Below are 16,831 nucleotides of genomic sequence, written 5' to 3'. Positions count from 1 at the left end.
GCATTATGGTGTGACAGTGCTTGTGACACCACACCTGGCACAGCGACACCGTGACTGTGGGTGACATGGGAACACCCTGGTAGCTTGGCACCATGCACACATGACATTGGTGACACAGGGTCACAACAGTTGGGTGGCATGGTGCACATGGCACTCCGACTTCACGGGTGACATGAGGACACCTTGGTTTTGTGACATTGCACAGCTGTGACACTGTGGTGATACAGTGACACCATGAGTGACATGGTGTGCATGGCACAGTGACACCCCAGTGATGTGTGCTCAGCTAAGATCCCATGGGTGACACAGTGACACCACAGCAAACAGGGGCATGTGCGTATTGCGGTGACACGGCTCTGGTCCTACGACACCATGTGCTGCTGTCACCACAGGCACAGTCTGCTGGTACAGCAAGTGTCCTGCTGTAGCCCCCCAGGCACACCAATGCCATACCCCTGTGCCACTGCCACCCTGCGCCCAGGCTCCTGGCTGCCTCATGCCACTGTCACCCCACATATCCTGTTCCTGCTTGTGCCACTGTCACCCAGTGCAGGTGCTGCTGGCACACGATCCAATGCTACTTGTGTGCTGCTGTCACCAAATGTGCCACCGGCACCTCCCGCAAGGCCTGCTGTCACACTGTGTGCCACTGTCACGCAGTGTCTCTCTTCCCAGTCAAGACCCAGCAAGGTGTAGCTGAGCTTTTTAAGGTTCATCACAGTAGAAGTTGAGCAATTTTGCCTTGCCTGTATTTTTCCATCATTGTAGATCACTGTAGATTGGGCATAGCCACCGTCCCATGATTAAAGAAACACCTTTATCAACAGAAAAAAACACCCAAGAAGCTGAGGTAGCGATGAGGATGCCGGAGGAGCAGTGGGGATTGGCCACAGCCAAATTAAAGGCAGGGCGGAATTAAAACAGCAGCAGTACTGACCACCTGCTAAGTCAAGGACAGCAAAATGCCACACGGAGGCTCATAGTAACCCTCTAAGATGTTTCTTAGCCAGGAGCCGTCCTGGGCCTGCAGGCAGCTTGTCCCCGCAGCCACCACTGGTGGCTAAAGCAGGTCACAGGGGAGGACAGAAGGGTCCCTCCATGGGATCTGCTGTGGGGTGAGAGGCCTCACTCTTGCTGTGGGAACAGAGCAGTCACTCTGGGGACAAGAGGGCTCCTGCCTGCTTGGGCACTGGGTCCTTCGCTTTGAAAGGACACCTAGCGGCACAGGGGAGGGTAAGAGCAACGCCCGAGAGGGCAAATTTGCAAATTAATCCCTCGCAGAGCAGCTGCACTTTTGTCCCCCTGGTGACCAGCGTTTGTCAGCCAGGGAGTCCTTCTTGGGACCATATTTAAAGGCCCCTTAATTGCTACACAGCCCCTTCCCGTGCTCCCAGACTTGAGCACATGAGGGAAGGAAGGGCCTGTGCTAAAGCAGAGCACTGATTTTAACCTAAAGGAGTTCGATTTATAGGGATCTCCAATGAGCGGGTCCTGGGAACGCGTGCCAGTTCATCCCCATTTTGACTTCTTCCCCCAAACTTCCTTCCCAAGGGAGTGGCTTCCCAGCCTCAGGGGCAGCCTGAGGGCTGTTTTCCTTGTGTTACCCTAATCATCTTAATTTGCACAAGGATCATGAAAAGCACGTGCCAGGGCAAGGGGCGGGCGGGCAGGACACGGGGGACCTGCTGGGGGACCACAGGCCAGCAGATGACACGGAGCCGAGGCAGATGGCGCCTGAGAGCTGCAGCACGGCCACGGATGAGCCGTCACACCGCGTTCACACCGCGCATGGAGATGAATGAGACGCACGTCCTCAGCTCAGAGTGGGGACGCAAACCTGCTCTCCAACACTCGGATGGGCCCAACGTGCCCCGCTCAGCAGCTCAAGAGGCTGCGGTGCCTGAGGGGAGGAAGCGACATCTGGTTGTCCGCAGCCTTAGTGGGCGCACGGATGCCCTCAGTCGGGGTGCACGAGGAAAGGCAGGAGCAGGATCTCTCAAGTTTTGACAGTCCTGGTAGGGCACCCTGTGAGGAGGTGGCCACGTCCATCCTGACACAGTCTGCTCCCGAGGAGCTTCAGGACGCACCAAGGCCAAGGGATCCACAAGACCCTCTGGGGATGTCCCAGAGGACCTGCTTGGCTCCAGAAGCCGGAGCAGGCAGCAAGCTCCACTGTTCCCATCCACAGACAAAGCTTTCAAAAGCCAGCGTTAAATTCCCTTGAGCATGCTCTGCTCATCAAAACGCTGCTAATATCCCTCAGATCCTGGGATCAGCGGGGCCGGGCCAGCACAATGCCAGCGCCCGAGGCCCAGAGCTGCACGAGCGCCTGCCGCGGCTCCGGCCTTGGCTTTGGTTTTGTGCTCGGATAAAACGGAGAGAGCAGCACTCGCCTCTCAGGGCCGGCAGGAGGTTTAACAAAGGATACATCAAGCACAGAGTGTTGCCACCGGCGGCCAGGGACATTGCTCTGCAAGTGCAGCAGGCAAAACCTTCCCCAGGTTGTTTCTAAATATTCCCTCCCACTGTTATTTGAACTGCTGTGCAGGAGAAATTCAAGCTGGAAATGTCTTTGCAAAGGGGAGTGCTTTCCCAGAGATCCGGTAGCGCCTGTTGGGCGAGGAAAGCAAAGGAGCAACTTGTCTCCGGAGTGCAGCCTGCTGGTTGGAGCTAGACACACTGCTGCAAACTACTCCCCATCATGAAGCTCCATTAATTAATAAACATGGGCAGCTGTTATTAGAACCACCAGCTGCTGCTTATTTAGCACGATTACCTTGAAAATGAAATTTTTCATCCATTCAAATATTAACAAATTATATTCTCATTCAGGCTGTCGGCTCAAATCCATCCCAGGACAGCAGGGACTGGAAGCCATTAGCTCCTCAAAGCTGCTCAGCGGCCCGTGGGCAAGGAGGGGAGGCAGCCAGGGCCCTTGTCCCCAGTGGGGAAGTGACCCATCACCAACCCAGCTGATGGCAAGGTGAAGGCCCAGCACCCAGGAGGTACTGGGGACTCAGCTGTGCTCCCTGCATCCACTCAGACTGCTCCTGTGTGACTCTAACCTCCCCCAGCATGGTTTTGGTAGTGGTCTAATAGTAGCACAATTAGCATCTAAAATGCTGTGCAGCTCCACAGCATAAGACTTACCTGGGCCAAACAGCAGTAGAAGAGCCAGCGTGAGCTATTTTATATAGCTTTAAATATACATATCTTGATGTTCATGCATAAACAAACTTTCCTGTTCTACTTTTAATCCCATTTCCTAGGACTAAGGACAAGCCTACAGACAAACTGGTTCCGAATAAACAACGGGAAGGTTTCCAGGTGTCAACGTGAACGGTAAGGTGTGTGGCAATGGGTTTCTCCTCATAGAGACTGCCCAAGGGCTTTCATGTTTCTTCAGCAGATCAGAACAGCAGCTGAAAGGATTCCCAACAACCTCCTCAAATAAAATAGAGGGTTTTTAGCAAAGGGAAGGGGAGAAGGAACACAAAGCCAATGTTTTGGGTGCACCCAGTCTGGTCAGTCTGTATTTGCACAGGAATGGGCTTGTTCAGGGATTTGACAGGTCTTCAATGACCACCCAGACCTGCTGCCCTCTCTGTGCTGCTTCCTGCGCCTCCGATCTGGGACGGACCCTTGAGCCAATAATCCCTCCCTTCGAGAAGAGGCTGCTGCAGCTCTTTCAGAAAAGATGAAGACTTACTAGATCACCGAGTCCCGTTTCACTGCCAATGCACAATTGCTTCTACAGAGTAGTTGCTAAAGCTTTGTCCAGGCTAATTTCAAGTATGCCAAGCTTGGGACCCTTCATACTTCCCTCTTGAGATGTCCTGCAGCCTAATAGATGCTGATTAATAGCTCCCACAACCTTTGAAATAACAATTAGATCAGAAGCCTATAAATAATGCAAAATGTGCCTGTTTTGCAAACGGCAAACTAACCCGAGCTGATGCCAAGCTGACATTTTGCAAGAGACGTTCAATAATGACTAAGAGCAAAGTTGCCAAAGTCTCACAGAAAATATCGCTCTGGGAGGCTGAAGAGCCTTTCTGCACGTGCTGAGCTCCTGAAGGCACCATGAGATGTGTTTGAACACACATGCAGCTTCCACTTGCTTTTCCCTAACTGTGGTTGCACTCAAGGTACAATTACACTGTAATAAACAAAACATATGGGATATATTTAGCTAAATCCTAAAGATAGACCAGGACATAACAACTACCCATGCCCTGGGCTGCAGAGGAACGGCAGCGACAGCGCAGGGCTATAAATGTAAGCAAATCGTCCTCTCCAGGCCACCAAGGGGTCCCTTATATCACAGCAATGATCACACTACAACACAGCGCTGAATGGCTAAGCTCCTTCTCCAAGATGGGCTACACATTACTGCTCCAGTGATTTCACTGCTCTTTCCTTCCACACATTGAAAGGCAGCAATAAATATAATTAAGAAAAGCCTGTCCCTGCTCCCCGCTGTCACAGCATCAGTTATTAAGAATAGAGCAAGGCTCAGTACAAAACACTTGGGCTGAGCTTACCCATTTGGCAATTTTTATCACTCATCATCTACTGCAGGAGGGACCAGCCAGGTCACCTACTTAGACCATGGCCTCCTCTGGGCTGCAACCTCTAACAGCAAACCGTGATTTAAGAGACTAAGAAACATTGTCCCTGTTGCTGACACCAAAAAAAAAAGTGCAGCCTGGAGTTGTCCCAGCCACTGTGTTAAAGACTAAAATATATAAACAAGTGACACCGCCATAGGGAGCCACTACAGGTAACAAGAACTCACCCCAGGGAATGTCTCTTCTAGCTGCATTCTCCAATCTTCGTTTTTTACTTTAAAAAGCAGAGCCCAGATAGCTCTTCTACAGCCTGTCCCACTTGGGGAGGGCCGACTTTGACCCATACCAACCCCACTCCCCAGGGATTTTTCTGCTGTGATTGCCAGGGCACAGATCACAGTTAATTACACGTTTGACCACCGCTTTGCAAAAAAACCCAATGGCTTTGCAGAAGCCCAGAAGAAAAAAGCCTGCGTGGTTGCCAAAGCCAGGGAGTGAATCACCAGCAGAGCTGTCCCGGGAACGCCTAAACTCCCTCCTTGCCTTAAATCCAGATTCCTGGAGTGAGCCAAGCCCGCTCGGCTTCACGGAGGGGCAGGGCAGTCGCTGCAGATAGGCTGTGTGCAGTTTTAGTTTGCATGTGGTTTTACTTGAAAATAAAACTGTTTTTCACACCTAGCACAGTGAAAGCCTCATTCTGCTGAGTTAACCGAGATGTGCTGCGGGCAGAGGAGGTCACAGCTTGCAGACGAGCTCACAAACTTACATGATAATAACACGACTCTTACACTCTTATAAAGGTGAATACAAAGGTTGCCAGCTGGGAGCAATCCTGGCATCGGCGTTTCTGCCCACGAGTGGATATTTAAGCAGCAAACACTACCCCGTGTGAGCAGCGAATACGGTGGTCTGGCTCAGGCTCAGCGGCAGTGCCTTTGGGGAGCGCTCCCAAACCTTCGTTTCCCAGGATTTGAGCAGACCTGGGTAGCTGCACCATTGGCCAGGGGCCCGGGACACTGTGATATTGGCTGAGCTTCCAGGCTCGTCCCTTACCAGTTAAGCAGCATTTTACCCAACAGGTCACAACAGTTTAATAAGAACAGTGCATACACGTAAGACAAGCCCGGCCTCATCAGGGGCATGCGGCTGGGAAAAGGACCCTCTCCCCTTCGCAACCGCAGAAATATTTGATGATATATAAAAATACAGCCTAAGACCACCTCTGTTTGGTCAGCCAAGGAGACCCAGAGGTAACACAGGCCACCGGGATGGAGAACCACTGCCAGCATGAGGGTTTATGAGGCGAGCTCTCCACAGCACACGCTTCTCTGCTGCCCACCTCCGGAGCAGTCCGGTCTGGCAGTGGAGAAGCAGAGGAAGCACTTCCAGAGCCTTGCCAAAACTGGCCTTACATGCAGCTAGAGGTATGGAAGCCAGTTTTACCTCCTTCCTCTCTCTTTTTCCACAAAAGGGGAGGAGGTAAAATCAGGCTTTTCACCTCAGGCTTTGGCCATCAAGCCTTTTCTCAGGCCCTTTTCCAATCAATTCATGACTACTAACAGCATGAAGAGGGTTTACAACCAAACACTAATTAAATCAGATCCTGTCCTACCATCATGCCAACACTTTTGTTGCAGAGGTCTCTTCCGTTTTCTTTCACCCTCTTGCCCTCCACAAGGAGGAAAATATCCTTTTCACACGGGCAGTCCCTTTTGGGGACACTTAAGCCACAATCACCTTGAAGCCACTGATCAAATCAGGGCTGTTTTGCACTGGGCAACCGCGACTTCGGAGCAGCTTTTAATTCGGGTGCTTCACATGGTTCACGGGAGCTCGAGCTGCATCGGGGGCTTCCTCCTACGGCTGGTGCTGGAGGTAGCTCCGCAGGACGGGCGGGATGTCCAGCTCGCCAATGGCCTGTGCATGGCCTGCCAGCTTCAGAAGGTTCCTCACCGCCAGTCGGGACTGAGACAGCAGGGATTTGGGATGAACTATAAGAAGAGGGAGGAAAAAAAAAAAAAAGACAGAGAAGTCACCGGAGACCTTCGGTTCAGTTCCCTGAAGCTGGAGGGGTCTGGGAGAGGTTGGGTGCTGCAGCCGACTGCGCTGCACGTGCAGCCCCAGCCCTAGCAGCTCTCATGCCATGGGAGTTGGGAGATGAACTCTCCCAGGGTTGGACTAAACTAAGCAGAGCTTTTGAGGACCTAGGCAGTACAAGAGAGCCAGTATACAGCTGCAGAAAGGGAAGGAAGGGAGAAAAGTCCTGTTAAAAAACAGTATTCAACACAAGAGGGTTCTGGCATGGAAAACCCATGCGCCCCAATTAGAGAAACGATACTCAGATTACAGATATTTGTGAACAGCAGTCCCCAAAATGACTCCAACAAGAAGGGCATCATCCTTATTGGTAGGTGAAGGGAAAGAGAACCTGAGGCAAATTGCCCCCCTGCCCTGTCTGAAGCAAAGCCAGTGCTCAGCGCCAGCCCCGGGCCCTCGCGCGCGTTACCTCTCTCCCTCAGCAGCAGCTCCAGGCCCTCGGTGCTGGGTACGAGCTTTTCTCCTGCCACGTTCGGCAGGTACACGTTGGCTCCAAAGTCGATGAGCAGCCTGATGAATTCGCTCCTGCAGCCGTGTCCCAGACAAAATTCGAGCAGAGTCTTGGGCTGCTTGATCCGTGCAATCATCTTCTCGTCCGTGCAGTTATAATTGGGGTCGGCTCCGTAGAGCAGTAGCATCCTGAAGCACTCCAGGTGCCCGTAAACTGCAGCCAGGTACAGCGGGCCCGAGCAAGCCACAGCATTGGCAGCCCACTCGGGCACCCGCGCCTTGACGTTGGCGTCTGCACCGTGGTCCAGGAGCTCCCGCAGGATGCTGATGTCCCCATCCCGAGCAGCAGTGAGCAGCGGAGAGGAGTTGTTGTAGATACTGCCGGATGGACAGGCCCCTGCGTCCAGGAGAGCTTTAACACACGCCAGGTGACCGTTGCTCACGGCCGTGAACAGCGGCGTTTGCGCTTTCACATCCAGGCTGTCCACGTCTGCTCCATGGGCCAGGAGGACCTCTAAACTCTGTATGTGGCCCTTGGACGCGGCAAGGCGGAGGGGGGTGCTGGGTACACCCCAGCCACTTCTGCTGTTGATAAATTTTTTGTATTTGTCTTGGCGCAAGAGTTTATCAAGAGTTTGATAGTCATCCTCAGACACCGCTTGGTTCAGCTCCTGGCTTTCTCTGTTATCCTCTTCATCTTCTCTGGGCTGGAGCATGGAGAAAATTTTAGTTATGTCCATTAGGCTCATTTTTTTGGTCGGTCTCCTAAGTACCACTTTCATTGTAAACTGTAAAGCATGAGATCTATGGGACGACAAGAAAAGAGCATTAGAACCTGCCCTGTCTCACACCAGCCTCCTTGTCTTTCTTCTGTTTAAGCCATATGCTTGCAATACCCCAGGAGAGGAAACCCACGCTGTGAAGCTTTAAGATGGAGCTCATTGCTCTAGCACATACATGAGCCACCTCTCAAAAAGGTTACAACGATGGACAAACACAAGCTTGGGCTTGGTGTTGAAGGTCACACACTGCATCGGGAGCTCACCAAACTCTTATTTTTTCTTGTAATGATTTGCTGCTGCTGCTCCCACATGTGGTAAAAAGGTAGGGGATAGACCAATGCATGGGCACCGGTCATTTAAAACTAGACTTCTGAAAGGATTCTGCACCAACTGGTAAATAAGCCCACCAGTTCTTCCCAAATCTTCAGAACTAGCCGGTCTGGGCATTCCCCATGAGGGCCATTGGGCAAAGACACATCTGAAAACAGCAAGATCAGCCTAGCTTTGTGCTGGCCACCTCACATGAACGGCCTGGCCAACGGCTACATTAACAGAGATGTACTTTAACAAGTATTTTGGACCCTATAGAAGATTCTGAAGGTGATTTAAGGAGCCGGTGGCACTGCTAGATTTCACTCCAGAGCAGGCACAGAGAAGTACCTGGTAATTTTTATGCCTTGCCATTTTTAAAGGGACTAGCTGGGATTCGATTTCAACACGAAAGCTGCTGCTGGTGCAAACCCAGCCTGAAGAGCTTTTAGCATTAAACTTCCCCAAACTCTACACACGCTCGAGCTCCAGAACAACAAAGTCTCTCGCTGTTCTCCTGCTCCGAGAGGGAGGCCGCAGGAGCGACGCTCCTCGCTGGAGCCCTGGGCGCGGGGAGGCCGAGGGGGGCTTTCTCCGCAGGGATTCTCGCTGCCGTCCCTTCCCATTACAGCTCCAACGTTCTCCTGACAGGCGGCCGCGGGGCTCTGCTGCTTTCGTGGGTGCCTCCTCGGAGGTCACCTCGTGTTCAGCACAGAAACTGGCAGCACGAAGCAATGACCCCCTTCCTGCAAACGTGCCCCTCACGGTACCATGATGGAGCCACGGCCGCTGGGTCTCACACCAGCCCTTGCTGTGTGAAGGTGGCCAGGAGGATCCCCCATGCAAGGTCATCTCAGAATAGGCTTTGATAAAGTAGAGCAGGTTTGATGGTATCCAGGGCAGGCAGAGCCCCATTGCACTCCAACTTGTCAAGCTACCCCCATCAATTTATATACAAATACGTGAAATCACGGATCAACGCTTTATTTGGGAGACAGGCTAATGGCAAGCCCCGGAGCTCCAAAACCCTCCTGACTACATGGCTTTGAGCCAGGGGGTATTCAAGAGCCGGTTCAAAAAGGGCTCCACAGTTCTACATATTCTCCACGGAAACTGGCCCGAAAAGTAATGGACCAGGTGCAACGTTTCCAGGCAATGGAAACCAGCATCTCCAGAGGGACATTCCTGCAAATACGGGTGCAGGGAGGTGCTCAGAGAACCAAAGCCAGGTGCCACCTCCCACACTGACAAAGCTGCCCGCACAGGCACGAGGCCTCTGGAGGGACTACCAGTGACCTAAGAGCGACAGGAAAATCTACTCACGCTCTTCAAGCGGTGGTCACCAAGCTCCCTCCATGTGCCCCGAGTCGCCGAGGCGCCGCGACGCCGCTGCTTTGCCTCTGTGAGGTCGGTGACGCTGCCCTAGGCCCAGCCAGGCGGCTGCTGCTCCAGGACGAGCCCCCGGCACGGCGAGGAAGAGCTGGGACCGTCCTCGCTGGGGACGGCCACAGGGGAATGAGGCCGTCTGGGCAGCGCGCAGCTGAAATGCCACCGCAGGGCCCGGGCTCGCCGGCTAATTTTAGCCCTCACAGGCATTTTATCTCCCTACTTCCATTCTTGGAAAGTTCCCCTTGGGAAGGGTAAATATAGCGAGAGGGGGGTTGCAGAGCCGGACAGGTGCTGGCGGCCGCGCGCCCGGGGCGTCAGCTCCGAGCGGCCACGAGCTGCTCCGCCGCTTCCTGGTATCCGTGCTCAGCTCACCCGGAGCCGCTGCACAAGCCTGGGCCACCAGACCCCTTGCCCAGTCCTGGCCCAGACCCTGTGCAGCTTCTAGGGCTACTACGCTCTTTATTTCCCATCGTCCAGTAAGAATTGCTATTAGCAACACCCCAACCTTGGCTTATGAAAGCACGGAAGGACCAAAGCTACCAAAAACAGTCCAGATTTCTCAAGACAGCTCCAGGGTGCAAGTCTGAGCTGTGGCTTAGGCTTTGCTACCAGTTAAGTCTGCCAGAATAAACCACTGCATCGTCTTCATAAAATTAAGCAGTATAAAATCCTTCTTACAGGGTGGATGGGAGAAGAGGGGAGCAATGTTCGCGTTGTCTTATCAAAAGCTGTCAGCTGTCAAGTGTACTCATATTTTATCCAGTTCCCCCTAAAGTTCTTCCAAACTTTCTGGCAGTGGGGCAGGAATGGCCTGACAGCATGAAGTGGTGTTATCAGTGCTGCTAGATAACGGAAGGAATGCAGTCACCCAGCAGAAAAATCACCACCACTGCAAGGAGTAAAATCTGGGCCTCTGTGAAACGTTCTTGAAGTGCCCACGACTGCCACCAGACTGCAGGGAGCCTGGCATGTACTGCCACAAGGGCAAAGAGCACCAAAGTGTTAAATATTAATAGGGTTTAGACATTTGGTTTAGTGGTAGTGGCACATTCTCCAAAACCACGCAGTAGACTTGCTTCAAAAAGGTCTGTTTTCCAAAGCCAAGACTATAAATGAAATTAGGAAGGAGCACAACTGCATATTCTCTTGTTATTGTTCTGCTCTTGGCAAGGATGGAACTGTAGAAACTGCACCTGGGCTTTAGGAATTAACAGGGATAATCCCGATACTAATGCAGCCAGAAGAATTGTTTATTGAATAAATCTGCCTTCAGCTGGAAAGCAGCAAACTGAAATGCTCTTCCTGCTCCCTTAACAACCAAGTGTGTTAAACAGCATCTTGAGTGAATATTGAAATCAGTAGGTTCAGGTAAACACCTAACAGGCACCTAAGGAGAGAGGACTGATAAATTTGCCACATTTAGGTTAAAACTCCTAACTCTTCAAATAGAGGGAGGTCTGAGAAGACAGGGAAAGGGCTCCCAGTCTGCAAGAACCCAAAGAGCAAGGGGGAATCTCCCAAGGCAAGCGGGGTGACCTGGTACCTTCTCCAGCAAAATATTTAATTAACTTCCCCTTAATTGGTGAGGAATTAAAGGACAGAAGTATATTTAATGCCAAGAAGCTTCCTCAGAAGGTAAATGCGGTCCAGTAAAGTTATTTTCATTATAAGAGATTATAGCTATTAACGCAGCCAAAAGGCAGTAATAAGCTTTCTGATTTAACACCGCAAAAAGGTCCAGAGATTAGCATTAAGCAGTGCCAAATAAATCATTTTGCACAGATTAAGAGTTTACAAACTGTCCTCCAAGTCCACTGGGAGGGATTTTTGAAGGGAAAACTTCTCCCTCCGTCTGCCTTTGAGCTCCAAACCACTGCAGAACGTTAACGCAGGCGGGTCTGCGCTCCACGTTTGCTCCCATTCCGAACGGGACCTCCGAACGCCGCGCGCTGCGGTGAGCGGGCGCCGGGCAGCCCTCGCTTACAGCTCCTCTCTGCCCAGCATCGGCAGTTCACCAAAACCCCAACATTCCTTCCAGTCCTCTCTTAAATGTGCTTCAGGCTGTCAACACTTCAAAGAAACTATCCACAGGTGCACAAGGGAATCGCCCTATTTTTGGTTTACAGGCACTGGTTTTAATTCCAGAGGTTTCAAGAGGAAGCAAAACTGTAATAATGTGTCAGGCATAAAAGCACTCTTGCCCTGAGATCACACACTGTATGTCCCACAAGGTAAATCCATGGGATTGGCTGAAATATCAGGCAGACAGAGAAGGCATCAACAGAGGTATCAAATTCCTTTTATATGCATATCCACATATACAAATTCCTTAAATATATGCATATAACATCTTTCCAACAGCAGGTAAGCCTGCAACAACAATCTTTCTGAGGTAGAATTAATAATTGCTGCGAGTTGCCATGTTTACCTTAAAACCTTTAAATCCCACACGCTGAATAACAGCGTAATGAAAATTTCATTGCTTTCAAAAAGTCATTGGCAAAGTCACCCCAAAAAAGTTCTGAAAAACTTCTGAAAAGTTATGAGAGGTGGTGGAACAGGGTTAAAAAAAAAAAAAAGCATTGAACCCAATTTGGGCAAAAGAGCAAACACTATCACCATCTTTATCTTATTCTCTCCACGATTTCCCCTTTGTTGGATAAGAAGTTCCCTAAACAGCAGCTCTGTGTTGTTTAACTCCCTCTAAAGCTCCTTGCCAGCGGCAGGGACAGTGTCCTCAGAGGCTGTACAAAAGCCTCAGGATGTTTGTGAAATGCTCAAGTTTTGGAAAACTCCAGTCACCCTTAGTCCTGGTTCTCATCCCTGCTTCATGTCTGCAGAAGAAGCCTGCAAAGTGAGTACTTGGGAGCAGCATCCTCCAATTGCAGAGATCCACGGAGGGAACTGTGGACATAACTACAGTTAGCAATGTTGTTCTGGCAAGTGTTTGTTTGTTTTTAATATATATTTATTTATTTTAGGGATTCCCACTCATGCTAGCTCCTTTGCTGTCCCAGAGGTGAATAAACTTCAAGGTCCATTCTTTGCTGAGCAAAACAAACAAAAAACCCACCATTTAGTAGTTCACTAAACAGCCCTGAACCACTATAACAGAGGTGCAGAAAACGAGGGTCTAATTTGACCTTACAGAATTTTTATCATTTATAACAGAACTTCTGGGTTTTTGTCCACAATCCCTGTGCACCTAACCAGAAAACGAAATTAGAGCACTTCAATTTGGAAACTGCACTAGAAATTATACTGAAATCTTCAGTTTAGTATTTCTTTAAAAAACAAGTCATAAACTTAACTGTTTGCTTTTTTAAATCTCCCCTTAGAGCAGCAGATGTGGCTTTAAAGAAGGGAGCTGCTGTAGGCAGCTCCCACTGGGTTTGCTGATCAGTGTTTTCACTTAATGGAAGGTATGTTGGGAGCCAACACCAACCAGCAGCTGTCAAAAACATAAGGCTTTAGCACTCACCCTCCAACGCGTCTGAAGTAACCCGACCTCTCCGAGCTAACTTAGCTCCAAGAGGGAAGCTTAAGTCACCCCAGCAAAGATGCTGTCAAGTACACAATAAGCTTCCCTGAAATGCAAATTGGAGCTTTCTCAATTCCACCCAGTACTAATGTGAACAATACAGTTCAGTTCGGGGAAAGTCTTAATTCAGGTAAACTAATTGCACTGGTAACATTAAGAATATTTATAAATAGCAAAAGGAGAAAGACTTTGAAACATCTGAGGATTAAGAATACCCACCTGTCAGGTGCATTTTTTGCCTTAAGATGTAGGAAAGAAATACACACTTAAAGATTCACAGCGCCATGGGGCAGCATCGAGGAGGGCCTGGTGATCACATACTGCTCTCCTGCTTTGAGCTGAAATTTAAGAGGCAGACCCACCTATTACTTTAAAAAGGTATTTATTTTTTCATAGGAAATAAAAATAAACCGTCATACAAATAAAACATCATGAGACAAATACATTTAGAATAAAAGGACACAGTGTTCCTTCAAACATGGTACTTTTTTTTTTTTTTTAAAGCAGTGCATTAACTAAAATGAATCATAAGTAAACAGCCGTTGCAGCACATATAGGATTTAATCGCACACGATTTTGTACAACTGCCCCTCAACAATTACACTAAGGACAAAACCAGCAACCGACTTAAAGAACAGCAGAACATGTCAGACTAAGCAGAATACCACATAATTTTAGGTAAGTTTGTGGGTGAGGAGGAAAGGTACATAATTGTGCTCAGTTACATACAACTAGATCCAGTGCTACAAGTTACTCCAGTAGTACACTGCTACATTAAATACAGATGCACACAGGGGACCATACACACAGATTCATGTTAAAAGAAAAGATACAGAAAAGATACTTAAACCTACCCTCTTTTCTGCATTGGTTTTGCAGGTCAAAGACGTTGGAGGGAAGCAGCACTGCCTGTTTTAATACTTACCCTCCCAAACAACGACTACAACTGGCACCGACCTGGCTACCCTTAGCAGGAGGCAGCCAGGAGAGCGTGGGCTGCAGCATCACCTGGTTTGGGATGTTCCTCCCCTATATGAGGCGCTGTGCGTTGATTAAAACAAAATGATCATGTGCAGGAGAAACCTTTCCTCCAGCAGAACCGAGGTCCTGGATGTGCCCACGCACAACAGGAACGAACATAAGCAAGGGATCGCCTCGGCTTTCGATCCGCATAAAAAGATCCCAGAACCCAATGCAGAAGATGTGAAGGTGAAGAAAAAAAAATAAAAATGAGGGAAAGCTACATTTTGAGTTCTTTTGGTCACTTGTGCATATGCAGTACTGAATAGTGCCAAGAATTTGTTCCTTTTGAGGTGCAACTGCCAGGCACTAAAGCTACCCCAAGCCCAGATTTGCCCGATATGAGCTGACACCACATCCAGCACAAAAGCTCTTGTGAACAACTTCCCTGTGTGCGTTAGGTTCATCTGTGCAAAGTGCAAAGTTTTTTTCTAGCAGGCTACTTGAGGGCCCATGATCACCAAACCCAATGGAAAGAGCAAAGACAGGAGCTTCCCAGTGGTCATTTCTACTGCAGCCCAAGCGGGGCCCACTCGAGGCTGCTGCAAGTGCTTCAGCTCCCAGCGAATCCCACCGGGCTCCCAGGCATCAGCAAACTCAAGCTTCCCAGCTGCCTACAAGCAAATCTTTCTTCATCTTATGCGAGGTGGCTTCAGCTACCAGCAAGCACCAGCATAGCGGGGGAGCGTTTCTTCTAAGCGCTTAAATAAAAGGCATTCTCTAAGATCAGAAACAAAATGCATATATGTGCTTTTAACAGCCTTTTCTTCTGCCGTAAGAGGAGGCCGAGACCTACAGCATCTACGAGCAAACCCAACATCCCTTTTCTTCCATAAAGCATTCATTTGATTTTGTCTAGCACTGACAACTGCAAAACAAAATATAAATTAAGAACCCAGCATTAGGAAATTCACATTAAGACATTTTTACTGAGAAATAAAGCTATGCAAGTCCCTCTTCTACTTGCAGGGAGTAGCTTTAACACACTCTATTTTAGGCACTTCCCACTGCAAGGCTGTACCTATTTGGAGCAAGTGCGAGAGACAACGTCCAGGCACCAGGCCACCAGCAGAGCATCTCGTTGAAAGCAAGGAGTCTTCCAGAAATAGCAGAGTTTCGCATGAACAGCACCCAGCCCCAGCACACAGGATCCCTCTCCCGTATCCGGGAATCCAAACACAAGGCAGCAAGTCGCACTGCTCAGCTTGCAGCTCCCGATGAGAGAGCTCACAACGTAACAACGCACGAACGTTCAACCAGGAACAGGTCGGAGTAACTTCTCTCCACACAGCGCCTGCACGACACAGCACCTATGTAACAGTTTTTAGGCTTCCTCAGATGCTTTTCCAGGGACGATTCCATGGAGTCACTCACCAGAGCAGGCGGGGCACTCGCCCAGGAGCTCGGCAGACGCTTTCAGCAGGCGCCTCGAAGCCGCGGCAGGAGCCGGTCCCGGTTGCAGCGGGACCCGAGGAGGAGCTGCAGCACTTGGAACCGCTTCTCATTTTTGGTCTTGAAACACACACACAAAAAAATGTCTTCCAAGCTAAAAGGGTTCTAGCTAATTGGTTTTCAAGCAAAGAATTTCCTGGCATTCCAGGCAACCCTGGAATCGTTTCCAGCCTAAATCTACAGCACCAGCATGAATGACTTCAAATGTTGCAGACTTTGACCAAGCTTGTATATATTATATCCAAGAGGTTTAAAACAACAGATCATCCCCCTTTTTGGCTAGGTTTTACATTTCAAAGTATAAAGTCATGCATTGTTTTGTTACTGAAGTCAAAAGCAGCAAGATTACTAAAAGCTCATAAATATTTTCAGTGTATAAAGTAATCTTTTCAGGGCTGTACGCACAGAAAGGAGCGTAGTCAGGAATAAAAGATCTAAGGAGATGTCAGTGTCACGTTCCTTTACGAATAAGCAAAGATCACTGCACTTTTTCCTAGGTAATCTGTGATAATTCAAAAGGCAAGGCAGTGTGTAAACATTTATAGAAACATTTTGCAAAATATTCTTATACAAAGATTAACAAACAGTGTGCCTAAATCCTTCAGTAGTCAGTCAAAATTATTTGTAACTGCATCTCTAATTCTCAATAGAGATCACATAACAGAATGACAACTTAAAATAACCGGTCCTAAAAAGTGCCTATATTGGCTTCATTTCCCATGTAGGAGCTCCCTAATTAAGAAGCCATCCATACAACCCACTAACCCTCTCCTACTAGCTTGAATAGAAAGACAGGGTTAAACCACTAGCCTATTTGAAAAGGGCTTAAGAGAGCCAAGTTTGGGTATGTGAAATTGAGCTTTTACACTATAAAGGGCAAGGAACTGCTCAACACTTTTCAGTGGAAACCTACAGCAGAATTTTTGTGTATTTAGTGCTATTTGGTTCGGGTGCAACCCCCTCAGTGCACTCCTCAAAATAAAACACACCACTGTTCGTACGTATCTTTGATACGTATCCATACAAAAAAAAGCCTCAATATCTTTTGTTTAAGCATATCTGGTTCAATATTTTATGTGCTTAGCTATAAAGAATTGCTCCCTGCAGGTCTCTTACTCTTACCTTGGAAATTACTATTTTTATTAAACTGACTTAAATATTACTTGCTTTTGAGATTTTAAAACCTGCAGCACTAAAAAAAAAAGTTTGTTTCTTACTGC

General features: G+C 49.0%; 1 protein-coding gene across 1 annotated transcript; it reads right to left on the bottom strand.

Moving 5' to 3' along the window:
- Positions 1 to 6,334: 6,334 nt before the first annotated feature.
- On the bottom strand, positions 6,335 to 7,918 carry ASB12 (ankyrin repeat and SOCS box containing 12). Its single transcript, XM_010215586.2, has 2 exons — positions 7,078 to 7,918; positions 6,335 to 6,562 (listed from the first exon to the last, which is right to left on the bottom strand). Exons 1-2 carry the CDS (start codon positions 7,898 to 7,900, stop codon positions 6,429 to 6,431), a joined length of 957 nt encoding a protein of 318 aa, XP_010213888.2. The 5' UTR covers positions 7,901 to 7,918; the 3' UTR covers positions 6,335 to 6,428.
- Between the last annotated feature and the right edge of the window lie 8,913 nt (positions 7,919 to 16,831).

The sequence above is a fragment of the Tinamus guttatus genome, unplaced genomic scaffold (genome assembly GCF_059628265.1).
Source record: "Tinamus guttatus ecotype Peru unplaced genomic scaffold, ASM5962826v1 Tinamus_guttatus_pri_ptg000287l, whole genome shotgun sequence".
NCBI lineage: Eukaryota > Metazoa > Chordata > Aves > Tinamiformes > Tinamidae > Tinamus > Tinamus guttatus.
Note: the sequence above shows the minus strand (reverse complement) of the source record. Positions and strands in the feature narration are given on the sequence as shown.